The sequence below is a fragment of the Excalfactoria chinensis genome, chromosome 4, assembly GCF_039878825.1.
Source record: "Excalfactoria chinensis isolate bCotChi1 chromosome 4, bCotChi1.hap2, whole genome shotgun sequence".
Taxonomy (NCBI): Eukaryota; Metazoa; Chordata; class Aves; order Galliformes; family Phasianidae; genus Excalfactoria; species Excalfactoria chinensis.
In genome coordinates this window covers 2373252-2387977 of record NC_092828.1, presented here as the reverse complement: position 1 = coordinate 2387977, position 14726 = coordinate 2373252, and the positions used below count along the sequence as shown (strand labels likewise).

The following is a 14726-nucleotide window of genomic DNA, read 5'->3' as shown; positions in this document are numbered from 1 at the left end:
GGGCTGGTTGCTCCCAATCAGATCAGACTGTCCACACTGCATCCAGCCTAGAAATGGAGCATGAGCTTTCAGATTGTCTGGAGGAATATCTTGTTAGCAGGAAGAGATAGAGGAAAAAAAAGAGTAATGCAAACCCCCTCCCTAGTTCTTCTGGTGCAGGAGATAGTCCAAAGGTACCAGCAGAAGCAGAGCACCCATGTCCTGCACAATGCACCCATGCTCCTGACTGCAGATTGCCATGCCAGGCTGAAATGAGGCCATCTGCTCTGCTTCATCCTCTGACCTTTGTTTGATGCTGGCAGAAGCTTTCCTGGGGGACAAAGCAGAAATCTCTCGTCTCTGGTGGCCATGGAGACATCAATCCTTTCTTCAGCTCTGGTCTGACTTGTCACTGAGCAGGCAGTGTCAGGATGCTGACGTGGGTGACCAAGGGGATTTCTGAGTCCCATATTGCAGAACCATGCAGCAAAAATAAGGTCTGAGCCCTGAATCTCCATCAGATCCTCTATCAGATCCAAGCCTCAAGATTATCAAACCCAACCATCAACCTGGCCTGCTGAGCTCTATCACTAAACCACGTCCCTTAGTGTCACGTCCACACATCTCTTAGCTACCTCCAAGGATGGGGATGGTGATTCCACCACTGCTCTGGGCAGCACGTTCCAATGCTTGTCCACCCCATCCAGGAACAAATTCTTACAGAGAACAGCTGGAAGCCACGAGGCTGATGGGCTCTAAAACATCATAAGCAAACTAAATGGAAAGGTGTGACATTTGTTGATCAAACGTTTACGATGCTTCACATAGCCTGCGTTGCGGGCAGCTGCTCTGTTCTCACATAGAGATGTATGAAAAAAGAAGATGGAATTCTCCCTTATTAGACCTCACATAACGTGAAATGAAGACGAGGTTCTGAATTTAATTCTTTTGGCCTTTGCCTCCGGGTGGAATGGCAAAATTAGGACAAGCTCAAATGAGCTGGTAATTATTATCATTCCTTCCGTGTACAAGCAGAGTACCTTGGAGCTCTTGTACTAATTCAGAGAGGAGCACGGTGATAAAGGCTGCATAATGCATGGGCAAAGTTTAAACAGAAAAGAGGAATATTTTGCGCAGAAAGAAACAGGGGAACGTTCCAACTTCCTAACAGTAAGAGGAAACTGGAGAATGAATTATTTGGATACCTGAGTTTTCCTGTTAATGGCATTTTACTGCTCACAGCACCAGACAGGAGGACCAGGTTGACATAGATGAGAGTGGTGGTTGGGTTCCGTGCTTGACCCCATGTAATTTTCCATGTAGGTGGACAGGATTCCAGATCAGTGCTCCGGGTGAGTCAGAAATGGTCTGAATGAGTCAGCCTTCGGTTCTCCTGCAGGACAACAGAGGTCAGGGCTTGTTCTGAATGCCAAGGAAGGAGAAGAAAGCACAGAGGGTGCCTTGCTGCCAGCACAGCACAGACATGCTGACATCAACTGGATTTCTTTGTCCTGGCTCACACAAGTGGTTGGCCTCTCAGTTCACACGCAGTAAAGATCAAATTGCACACACACACACACACACACACACACACACACACAATAACAATGAGAGACTGAATGCTGACATGATGCTCTTACGTCCAAAAAATACAGAATGGAAATAGAGGATAAGGACTGTAAGACAGATTGGCTGCTGGCACAGAGTGACATCTTACCCTGATGATTCATCTGAGATAATACGGTCAAGCTAAATGGCGTCGGCTCTTTCACAGACCATCATAAGACCTGTGCTCCAGTTTCTGTACAACTCCACAACCTTAGAAGCAAAATGGAAAGCGTTAGGGTCCAGCATGCAGATACAGCAGTGAAAGAGAAGTTGCTAGTGGGGAATCATGGCTACGCTCAAGTACAGACCCTCAACAGGCATAAGCACAGTAACTGAAGGGACACGCAAGTCCAGTCTCATCTCCCACAGTGACAGACAGCACACGAGACTTAGTGAAGAAAGATCTACACAATTTCTTCTGTTGCACCCAACGAAACCGAGTGCACTTTGGAGAGATTCCAGGGGATTTAATAACACCTCCAGCCCTTCATCAGCACACTGAAGTCTATGGAGGTTGGCTCCTTTAACACACAACATGCACAAAAACCCACTAAAACAAACACACGCTTCTCCAGTTCTTTCAAAAGAATTTATTTCACTGCAAGAATAGCTTAGGACAGAATAAAAAACACCATGGCAGAACCAAATTTTGAGTAATTAAGAGACTTTAGAAGCCTCCCATCAAGGAACCTCTTTGGTGCAACCCACTAATGACCTGCTGATCTTTCATATCAATGCTGTGGTGCTGTGCTGTAACCCAGCACTCTTGCATAGTAACACACTGAGCAGCAGTGCGGAGATCAGACAGGAAATATGCTTCCTTCCATTGTTTTATTGCTATCTCATCTCACTGACAACACAGCTTTTAGCCTACTCAGTTTACCTCTAACTTTGGCACAGACAAAACCAACTCCCTTGCCCTCCCCAATTACTGCGTGGATACACGGATTCAGTTGAATTCAGAAAAGAGAATTAACAAGCATCAATTAGGTTATTAAAAAATAAATATTCTTATGCAGGAAACACACTGAGCTCCTAGAATTAAGATATTAGCAATCATTTACTTGCAAGTTTAATTGCGTGATTCATACTGCCAAGGCTTTTTTTAACACCTCAAAAAACAAAGGCCATGAAGTGGGGGTGTGTGGGGTCCCCAGACACACTGAGCCAACTCTTACTTCACAGGATGAATCATCAGAACCTGGTTGCTATCAGTAGAATTGCCCTGCACAATACATGAAGCTTGTTAGCCTTTCCCTGGAGGTGTGTGTATGTATGCCTTGGCAGAAGACAAAACCCAAAAGCCTCATTCCCTAAGACCTACTGTTCCAGGCTGTATTTATCATTGCCACAACGTTAGACAGCTCTGCAAGTGCAGAACAAGCCTGGCAAAATCAGAATGGGGGTCTGAACCAAATATATTTAATACAGATTAGTATTTGGAAACAGTAAGTATGGGTACAGTCACATGAGACTGCCTGTGTAGATAAAGTAACTGGGTGCCAATTACTGATATCCCATGCATCAGAGTGCTTAAGCCCCATGTTCTTGACTAGCTTATCTTGTACCAGTTTTTTTTTTAATCAGCCCTAAAAGAGCCAAAAGCAAAACTTCTGATCAATTCTTGCAGTTAATGCTTAAACAAAGCATCCTATCTCCAAACGCTGCAAAGAGACTGGAAGGGTTCTTGTTTGCTTTTTGTTATGCGTCTGGAAGGGTTCTTGTTTGCTTTTTGTTATGTGGTTTATTCATTAAAAAGTTTAAACTCCTGCACTTTCTCACGCCACAGTTTCATGCCACAGTCGGAGCAACAGCTTGGCTGTCAGGCTGGAGGTTGATCAGAGAATTGCTTGCTTGGGCCAGCTCTGCGATGGAGACTCGTCCTCTCTGTTTGATAAACTGAGCCACAGCAGCCATCTCCTCTGGTGTGATATAGATGAACTTTCCTCTGTCATCAATTACACCTACAGGGGAAAAAGAAAGGACCTTCAAGTCAGCACTTTGGCTCTTCTCACTTCCCAACAGACATTAGTTACTTCTTTGTGGAAGGGATGTTTGAACTGCTGAGGCTGCATTTCATATCTAGGGCAGGCAGAACAATGTGCTAGCAGTCAGGTAACATCTCTACTGTCGTGCTTTTGAATAGGGCTTCGACAATACCTGAGTGCCTGGGTAGGACTGATTATGTTCAGCAAGTAATGCATTTTTTTTCCCCACTGTGTGCAGCTAGTTGGGATTATCACAGCAGTGCATTCAGGTACATTGCATTAGGGTTGCTATTCCAGGGTCAGACAGCCAACTGAGAAAGGAAGAGAAGAAGGATCCAGGCAATGAGATTTGGAGCTACTCTGGGAGGTAATGAAGCCCAGCTTCCAGATTTTGGTAGCTCCATCAAGAGTGAGAACTGACCTCTTTGTTCTCAGTGCCTTATAGGATCAAATGTAAGGCAGGGAGCCTTACAAGCATGTCTTTTAGCCAGGACAGTACGCATTTCTACGCTTTGATTCAGATCACTTCTAGGTCATTCGAGTGGGTATCCACATGTACCCATTAAAATACAGCTGTCACGGTTGGCAAACAATTATCAGGTCAGCAAATGTTTGCATTGGCACCTTCCCCTACTTTATCCTCAGAAAGAAAAAGACTGACCAGCAATAAAACAGCCTTGTTCAGACAGGGAGCTACCTATATGCTCCCTGCTTACATTCCAACCTCGAGTGCATAGGTACACAGCTAGAAACAAACACTCCACTTACTTCAGCTCCTAGTTTCGGAGTGCTCTGGGATGTTTGCTTCTCCCAGTGCGTGCCATACCTCAATCCTTGTGGGTCCCTTTTAACTCAGGATATTCTATGACACTGTGATACCCCATATTAGCTTTAGCCACTGCAATTTTAAAACAGGTGTACAAACGAGCCCCAAAATATCCAAACAATTCAGATTTCAGAGAATGTAACTTGCTAGTTAACCCTGCTGAAGGCCTTGGGGTTTATAACATGCTGAAACCTTGTGCTGGCCCCTGAACCATTGGGAGCATTTACCCCCCAAGTTCTGTACAATATATCACTGAAGCAATCATCTCCCATATCGCTTTCAACAGTAAGTTTCACATCTGCCAAAACAGAAATAATAAATACAGCTTTTGATCAAATCCTACAAGGGTCTTCTCCAGTTTAAAATGGGAATTACACTGGGTGTCTCTCTACCACAGAGGAGACATTTTCTGCACCAGCTGAAGAATAGGTGTTGTGGCTGTCACCTGTTAGAGTGCCATCTGCCATCAGGTCCTGGATTCTGTTAATTGCATCCTGTTGAGAAAGGAAAAAGGAATAAGAAACTGATCAAGAGAAAGGTACAAAACAGGAGCTTTTCTTATTAAATTATCTGACTGTATAACGGAGGGAGAGCTAAACACGTTTCCCCAGGGAAAGGCTGCACTGTGCCAATGCAACACACCAGTTCCATGAAATACTGTGATGCGCTTCTCCAAGAATCTGGCGACACTCAACACATTGCAGAGCTTTTTAGTTTTTCCTGCTCCATTCCAAAGGAAACTGCTCCTTACCAAGCCAAAGAGCAGCTTGTTGAATTTATTGCTGAGCTAACAGTATGGTTACTCCAAGCACATTGCTCTGCTGCACCTAGAACTGGTAACTGTGTGCCAATAAGCTTGGTTTCTGCAGTCCTGCCTCTCTCTCCCACTAGCATTTACAGGACTGCAGAAGCAAGTTATGGCTTGGATTTCAACTTGAACTGGGCTCACTGCATGCAAATTAAGTTCTAGGAAAACAGAGAGGCAAAGGGCAGTGCAGCCTGGATGTACAGCTCTTGATTCCCAAGTATCATGCATTGTTCTATTAAAAGACTTGCAAAAATCTGTGTGATCCATTGGCCAACAAGCAGCCACTCAACACCCACACTGTGCCCTTTTCACTAACATTCCCTGTCAGCCAGCAATCTTCTATGGCTCTCTGATGAACATGCACTTTTCAGGGCTGAATCTACTGAACTCCAATAAAGTAATGTCAGAACAGTAATACAAACAGTACTCTTAATTACCCATTTTCTCTCTTATCCTTTTAAAGTCACTGTTTGTACTTGTACCCCAAAAGGTAGCGCTTACCTGAGTTCTTAAGCCCATATGTGAAGCTAAGTCCTCCAGCTGAATTACTTTGGTTTTCTATGGAAACAAACAACAGTTACATGCAGCTGATGAATTAAGAGGGTTAGCAAAACACACAAAATAGAACCCATCCTTCCAGCTTATCCTAGCGGGCACTTTTCTAGGTTAAAAACCCCTTTAATTTACATCACTTAAACCAATCTGCTCAGTGGAAAGACCAGATGCTCTGACCCACCTCAGTGAAGGCTCAGATACATTAGCTAACATCCTCAAGTACATCCCTAAGAGCTTCATATGTATGGCCACATTTACATTATTGGATGTCATCCTACAGATGATAAATGCATTTGTTTCTGATCTTGAGAGCACACTGAAGAATTAAATAGAGGCTGCAACAGAAGAACCTTTTTCATCAACAAAACCAAACCAAAGCCACACAGACTTAACAGTTGTGAAGTTTGATGCAGCCAAGCTAGAGAACTGAATACCATGGACTGAACGCATGGAATTGAAACCAGTCCATGGAATTCAGTTCTCAGAGCTGGGAACTGCCAAGATTCGTCACATCTTCTTTTTAAAGGAGAGGGGATGCAAAGTCATTACGTGAGAAAACCAGGCTTTACACCTTTGCTTCAAGATGTTTGCCCTTAGTGACAGAGCTCACTGGAAGCTTTCTAATACAGCTCTGGCTGTGGATAGCAGACCAGAGGATGGGATGGAATGGAATGGGGATCCAGTCTCCATCCACTTGGAAACATAACAACATCGCGAGGTCCCAGCTCAGCAACACACCACAGATTTCATGTTTTAAACACAAGCTTAACTCTCACAGAGCAACATACATACATCCACGCTTTACCAAATTCATTTCACTTTATGTATTTTTTCTCCAACAAGGCATGAAACAGAGTGAGAGCTCCCGGAATTAAGACAAACAGAACCTTTTCTCTTATTTCTACATAAGAAGTCAGGTGTCAAAGCACTTCTGAATTTGGTTCTTCACCCTGTGCTTAATTTCTCTGACGTCAAGTCAAAGTGACTAATATACAACTATAGACGAGCTTAAACACTGAACTTAGATTGTGTGACTAATCTGTTCCTTCCATCACAACCACCAGAGCAACGTGCGGAACCAGAGCCTACTGTGTCAGCCTTTGGAAACCCTTCCACTTTTAGTGGAAGATCTCAAGGGACACTGACATAAGTTATATTTATTAATAAAGAGCAGCATATTTTCCTGAACCCAGAGCTTAGGACTGTCTTGAAAGCCATAGATGGGAACGTGCAGTTAGCAATCAAAACAGAGGATGGTCTTAGCAGACACAGCCACAGTAAAGTCCTCCCATCTTCCAAGAAAACTTCTCTGACTCCTATGGAAAGCAGAATATTGAGATCTCTGCATGACTCCAAAACAAGATGTGCCACCTGATGGTTTGCCTTCACGGCTTTTCTTAAGCTCTTCAAACATGTTAGCTACTGCTTTTCCAATCTAGTGCAGCTTTGCAGTAACCCTGGAATGTTATACCTGTTTTCCAGAACTAGACAGCAATTAGCAAATCAGTTCCTTATGGAGAGCTGCTAAGGAGACACAAGTGTGTGCATCTCTAAGCTCTTGGAGGTGTAAAGAGCTCTTGGAGTGTGTTGCAAGTTAGCATCACAGGGTTCTCGTGCCAAGATTTCTTTATTGCTGTGACGATTGTGATCATGATGTGTATCCCTACAACCTGTGTATCCCTACCATCCTGTGTATCCCTATTTATTCTTCTAAGCAAGCCTTTTATATTCTAACATGCGGCGTACTGAGTACATTTCCACTCATAATCCATTGGCTAGAAAGCAAGCAAGTTCCATAACGAGTAGAGAGCTTAACTTATGCCTAGGTACAAAACAGCCCTGTTTATTCAGACCTTCCGTCTTCCTTTCTAGAGCCTCTTTATCAGAGAGTCAGCATCCAATGAGGCTGAGCTGAGCTCTCCATCTCCCACATCTCCCCCTTCTTTATTAATGAAAAAAGCATGATTTAAAGAATCTTCTATCACTTCTTTACACACTGTAATAAACAAGGAATACAAACTAAAACACTGAGAAAAGCAAAATCTAACCCTATTTTTAAACACATTTTGTATCCACATTCCCAGGCTTAATTACACCAAGCAGAGTGATTTCTATAAGCAGCTAAACTAGAATTAGCACACTGAACTAATGACTGATTCTTTCCTCTACAGTTAAAATACAAACAGTAATCCATTTTACTTGCTGGGTCATCTTTGAGATGGCAGCATTCAGTGCTGTCATTGCTGTTGGTGTCCAATGTCACGGTGATGGTATGTCTGGATCTCCTTCCAGTAATCTGAAGGGGGGTTTTGGCATATAGGAGATAAAACACCAGCAACAAATAGTTGACAAGTGGTTGGGCTGTTCTTCGTGCCTGGAGGTAACACAGTCCAATGGTACTGAATGGGGTTCCCCACTGTTAATAGAACCAAAAATACAAAATGTGGTGCATCATCAGATTAGTTGATGTTGAAAAAACTGTCTTTTAAGTCCATTGCTATAAGCAGCCACAACTGTGGAAGCAATCCTGGTCGCAAAGAGCCCATATCTTCAATTACAGCATTAATCTTCTTGAGATCACTTAAGTCTCCATCTTGTAGTTGGCACTACATGTTCGGCCACAAGCTGTTCTTGAACAAGGATATTTAACTGCAGCAATTTTTCTCAGGATAGGGGCCACTGGTTCAGCCCCAGGAATAAAAGGATTGTCGAAGCCCTCAGGAGGGGAGATGGAGAGCACCCCCTGTGGCACTGGTAATGAGGGAGTTGCTGGCACAGCGGGTGAATCTGAGGAGGAGTTTGCAGCTCCTTCATTCTCAGGAGGGTGGGGGGGTGACTGATGATGAGCCTGCATGACTTTCTAAAGCTTCAAATATTTTTCACCAGGTTTCATGCAACCCAGACATCATCTCATCACCTGTAGTGGATGCATCCCACAGTTTCACCCCAATCCCTTCTCAAGTCTCTGGATCATAAACTGTCAGACTGGTGATGGAGGGATCCTTCCTAGTGGCCCACGTGAGCATTTGCTGTAGATCAGGGGAGGATACTGATGCTCCCCGTTGTTTAAGGATAGATTGGAAAGTAACTAGGACACTTTTCTGTTCTGAGGTCATTTTGTTCCCCATAGTCTGCACACTTACCTTCGTCCAGTGTGAGACAATCAAAGCAGTTAGGGATGACGAACTTTCAGGCTGCTGCATTTATCTCAATGCTCCCCTGTACAGGATTTCCATGTTCTTCTCAACGCCTGCTGTGTTTTTCTCAATGCATTCTGGACCAGTCAGTCTTCAAGTAAGGCCAAGTCTCTGGTCGAGTCCCTGTTCATGGTCCCTGTTTGTGGTTCTTGTGTGTGGTCCCTTTTCAGATGCCAGTTGTTGCGAGTTAGCATCACAACACAAGGTTCTTGTGCCACGAGGATTTCTCTATTGCTGCAATGGTCTTGATCACGATGTGTACCACTATCACCTTGTGTATCCCTGCTTTTTCTTCTAAGCAAGCCCTTTATATTCTAGCACGCGTATTCAGTACATTTCCACTCATAATCCACTGGCTAGAAAGCAAGCTCCATAACAAGTAGAGAGCTTATCTTATGCCTAGGTACAAACCACTTCTGTTTATTCTGACCTTCTGTCTCCTTTCCAGAGCCTCATTATCAGCAAGTCAGCATTCAACGAGGCCAAGCTGAGCTCTCCATCTCCCAAAGTAGCGGAAATGCAAAACAAGCCCAGAATTTGACATTCTGAATTAAGAAAGTGATGAGAAGATCGCTAAGTATGTGGGAGATGTGCTCACTAATGAAGCCTCTCACACACATACAACATGTTCACTGAGTCCAGTTTCCAATAAAGCCCAAAAGGGATTAATTAGGACAAAAAAGGTAATCACAGAACTTTATGTTTTAGGCTAAGGGTAAGAAATCACATTTCAACCTTGATATAAAAATTGGTTAAAGGAGCATCTGTTGTTACAGATCACAAGTGGAAATCCTCATGAACACACCACAGGATTTAGATAACCATGCATATAACATCATGAAAGGTAAACATCCCCTGTTAAAAAAAGTGATTTTTTTTTTCCTTAAACATCCCTATAAAACATCAGTGCTGTAAATGGCAGGAATGAAAGAAATCACACCGTGTCTGACCAATCTTTACAGCGCCCATGTTTCAAACACACACATCCTGCATGGCAGGCCACATGCTGGTACAGCACTTCTCATTCACGCTGAGCCCAGATGCAGAGACTGTGAATATCAGCTATGATTTAGGCAACAAACAAAGATCTCGAACGTCCCAAATCCCAATACAGCCAACATTTCTGATCAGAAACCCTGACAGTGATTTTATACACGTCTATCCTTATGAATTAGGCTACGGGCTACAATTTCACCCCCCCAAAAGCCAAGATAAAGCTGTAACTACAAATAACTTCAGCAATGATTAACATATTTATGCATGATCAAGTAAATAATGTAGACTTCATCTCAGGTATTCCTTTTATTTTTACTTGCTGAGTATTTGAGTAAATTGAAGCAGTAAAGACGTCCCCTTCTTTCTATCACTCAAAGTTATTTCACTTACTCTAACAACATGGAAAGAGGAGAATAAAATGATAACTTACCTTAATGTATTCGATAAATTCCTTCAGAAAGCTGCGAGTCTGGAAAGGAAAAGAATTGTTATTTTAAATTTATCAATATTGAATGCAACACAAACTTGCACAGTATAAGCATTTAGCCTGTCTACTTCCTAAATTGTACACATATGCTTAGAGAAGACTTTGAAGCAGGGAAAAAAAATGCATCTAGATTTAATCTTAACTAGGAATTTCCAATAGGTATTTTTTTTTAATGCCAGAATATGGCTCAAGCACAATTTGTTTTCTGAAAGATTGTTGAATCTTTTCTTCTTCACGTCGTACGTGACCTGAAACAATCACATCTGGGTGAGCCTGTGTGTTAAGTACGTTCACTGAAGACATTTTGTATGGAGGGAAAGTACAGAGTGGTTCAGGAGGCAGCTCGTGCAGATGGTGAAGCGCAGCACACAGCTGCACAACACATGTGGAAGCTCAGGCCTTTCTCTCAAAGCTATGCACCTGAAATCCGGCATTTTAATGTACGCAGCTCAGTTTTCAAAGGCCATGCAAAAAACATGCATTGAAGTGAACAGGAGATCGAGTTACTCTGCAACCCTGAAAATCAATCAGCCTTAATTAACTGCTTAACTCTGCAACCTTAACTTCAAGCAGGAGTTTCAGCACGCTGCTCTCAACACCACACGGCAGAGTCAGCTTGGACCAGGATAACAAAATGCTTCAAGTGCATTACCCACCCCCAAGACAGGAGGATGGCTTGGCATTTTTGCAAGGCTGATGCCTCCAAATAACTACATACCTGTGATCATTTCTGAACATGACTTTCAAATTGCCTGCTATTAAAGTTCTACCTCCCCACCCCTACCAAAGATATCTCTGTTGAGATCCATGCACCATCAATTGCCTCCCAGGCTCTTTTGGAGTGAGGAACACCCTTCCCCGTTCCCACATACAGAAAAACTAATTTCTCCTCATCTGCGTTCCCACAGCTGCTTGTCAATAAATACTCTCTACCTTTCAAGGGAGTCTGAAGTGGAGAATTAAATGTTTTAACTATATGATCTAACCAAATAGACACAATATAAAGATGGGTCTTCAAAAGCAAGTACTTGTTTAATTCTTCTCTGCACCTTCGGAAGTTTCCCATCATCACATAGAAGTTCTCTTGGTGCTAACCCTGGTACAATAGAGGAAATTCCATTAATAGAAAAGGTTCCATGGTGAGAATCTGTACTGAAGGTCAGTGTACACTAATTGCAAGCCCACCAGCCCATGCTCAGTGATGCTGAGTGCAAATTTACTTAATTCAAGAGGGTCACTTAAGCAGAGGGAAAAGGGGAATAAAATTCATATTGCCCTGAAAAAGAAGCATCTATCATGTAATCCACTGGACAGCCCAAATTTGGCAGCTGATACTCCAGAGCCATTTCAGTATTTGACAGCAACTCAAATTAATCTAACATGTTTTCTCCTCAGCAAATTAAGGGTGCTACCTCCCACAAGAGAACTTGGAAAAGTTTGCTGCACTATTATGCCAGCATCACATTTCAACCACCATCCCCAGCAGCTCGCCTGGAGGCAGCCACAGGAGGAGTATGCTAGAGGATTATGCAGAGTTTGAAACCCTGTCAATGACTTGTAGTCATTTGCAACACTGAACAGTTTTCCAGTGGAAAGCCCACAAGCACCTAGGTTGCGTCCTGTGATTTCTCAAGCTTTCTCTCAGCTCCATTTTTCATTTCATTTCACAATGATTCTGCTCTTCTAGAAAATAAAGCCAAGAAACCTTTCACCGAAGTGAAGTGGACACCACCTAACTCCAAATCTAGACCTGCTTTCATCTTGCAGTGTCTTGCAAACACGTGGTACCAGGATAGGGTACAGCTGGGAACAGTATAAGAGTATCTGCCTCCTCAAATTAGTTTTATTTCAGTCTTTAGACAAAGAGAGGACAGAACTCATTCTCAGTGATGTGCAATTGCCTGAGCACTCTGAACTAACTTAAAAGAGTCTGGAATGAGAAACTGTAGCATTCTCCAGGAAATTACTCCAAGTTAATACATACTATACACATAATTCTTCATAGCAAAAACATTTGTCTGGATCCCATTTTGAAGTCCATTTTACAAGAGACAGAATGCAGAAAGGACAATCTGAATCTAACAGTGATCAGGGAAACTACAATAACAGACTAATGTACATACCTCTTCCTCTGTCATTGATTCTTCAACCCCTTCCTCTTCAACTACAAAACTCTCCTTCAGCTTCAGGTACTCTTCATACTCTCTCTTCTCCTCTTCTTCCTTTGCCTTCCTTTTCTCCTCTTCCTAGAGAGAAAAGATGACATGTGGTCAGTTTTTTCCTCCTGAAAGGGGGTTTAGTTTTAAGTACAGCTGCACTTCCTTTATCTGCACTCTGGTCCTACTGTGACAGACTGCAGATAAAAAGCTTCTAAAGCATGTCTGAGTTCTCCCTTGATGGTATCATTCATTTCAAAAGCTGCTCTGACACTCTTAAGATTGCAGTCATCCTAACGTGGTGTTGTAAGCCTGCACAAGACACCTAGGCTGGTTCTTAACAGGTCTGACACGGGAGAAAACCACTCTTATATAGCAAGCTGCTGTTGTAATTTGCATGAACGTGTTTCTTCTGAAGACCGAGCGACAGGAAGTTCCTGCCCCAACTGTACTTTGATGCAACACCCACATTTCTGCATCCAGCCCCAATTCTGCTCTGACATGCACCAATGTGTGGGAATGAACACAAAGAGTAATGGAATTACACTGGTCTCCATCTGCGTACATGAAGAAGTTGGCCTGAAAGAGCTTCAAGTAAATCTCTCAAGACATACAGCAAAATACATCCATACTGAATGGAAAGAACTCTGCTTTATGCCTAGGGAAAATGTATTATTACATAAAAAAAGAGTTTCTTTTGTAGGTCTTGATAAGTGGGCAAACATAAGTTCCACTCTTAGTTATGCACAACAAGAACAGTTTCAGTTACCTATGCTGAAATAAATGCCTTTCAAAACCATGTGTGGGGCAGAGAAACTGATGCTTGTATAGCACTTGGTACAACGAGATGCCAACTTCCCAAACCTCTGCTTGCTATTACAACACAAAGGATTGATTAGTACTTAGAAACATGAGTTCTTTGGATATTACTGTCCGCCTCTGTCCTTTTTCTTTACCATTAGCACGGGAATCAATCTCCTAAAGAACAACTCTATTGATTCCTACATGCTTGCCATGCTACATCTTCAGCACTAATATGGTAATTGCTTCCTTAAATGGCTCGAAAGCAAACTCTTGTACTGTTAAAACAGGGAGACAGGAACAAGTCATTAAGTGTAATGTGAATGATTTTCAGCAAAGACATCATGTAAGGTGCCGAGGTGCCAGAAACAGGTGTAGCAGTGTTGCTCTTAATTAAAATCCCAGTAAAAAAAGTGTATTCAGCCCTAATTGCATTCAGCCAAACTCCGAGCAAGTCCTAAGGAGGAAGCATTTTCCACAGTGACGTTCAAGGATGAGAAAACCAGAGCTGAAAGGATCTTGCTGCATGTGAAAAGTCAAAACCATTTTTAACCATTATCTCATGAAGAAATCCCGCGGATCTGAGGAAGCGCTTGAGACAAAATGAGACCATTTTCTAGGTCATTCATCACCATAACGATTATTAATAAAAGCTCAGCAGCAATTTCTGTCCTTGCTTTACAGGTGCCAAGAACAACACAGCCATCATTCATTCAGAAGTGTTCAATTGGTCTCTGCTTGAAAGTACATCCAATTTCATCTTGATCCTGGAAATACAAGAGTAAGGCACTTAGCTAAGCATTTCCAGCAGCTTTTTCATCAACCACCTAGGATAAAAAAACGCAGCCACTCCTTGCACGTGCTTCACCCACCTAAATTCAACCGCAATTCAAACTACAGAAAAAAGAAGGATTTAGGGAAGCTGCAAAGTAAAAGGAATCAGCAACAACAATAGAAGCTGTGCAGGGGGGAGCCCTGCTGAAGTCATGTTGTTTGTTAACACTCATTTTCAGCTGGTGTTCCACCACCAGCACTCTTTCACATGCCCAAGTCATGTAGCAGCTGCATGGAAGGTGCAGAGTCAGACGTAGCCAGGTTCCCATGAAAAACAGCCTGTGGGTTATGCATAACCCACACATGGAAACACTCTCAGCACCCCAGGGCCTGCTAATTAAAACAGAGCCCAATACTTGTTGCCTACGAGTCACACAGAGGGCAACTCAGCTCAAACATGATTGTTATAAAGCCTGTATTTTTATCAGCCAGGATTTTTTTTTTTTTGCCCATCCCCATTCTAATTTCATATTAACCACTGTGGAGTTAAG

At 42.8% G+C, this 14726-nt stretch overlaps 1 protein-coding gene across 1 annotated transcript in view; it reads right to left on the bottom strand.

Moving 5' to 3' along the window:
- Positions 1-2162: 2162 nt before the first annotated feature.
- DDRGK1 (DDRGK domain containing 1) overlaps positions 2163-14726 on the bottom strand; it is a 30700-nt gene continuing 18136 nt past the window's right edge. The window contains exons 5-9 of the mRNA XM_072334173.1: positions 12568-12690; positions 10388-10426; positions 5711-5767; positions 4847-4895; positions 2163-3551 (exon numbers count right to left, since the gene is read on the bottom strand). Coding sequence (XP_072190274.1) covers positions 3379-3551; positions 4847-4895; positions 5711-5767; positions 10388-10426; positions 12568-12690 — 441 coding nt within the window. The 3' untranslated portion in view covers positions 2163-3378. The remainder of the gene's footprint in view (positions 3552-4846; positions 4896-5710; positions 5768-10387; positions 10427-12567; positions 12691-14726) is intronic.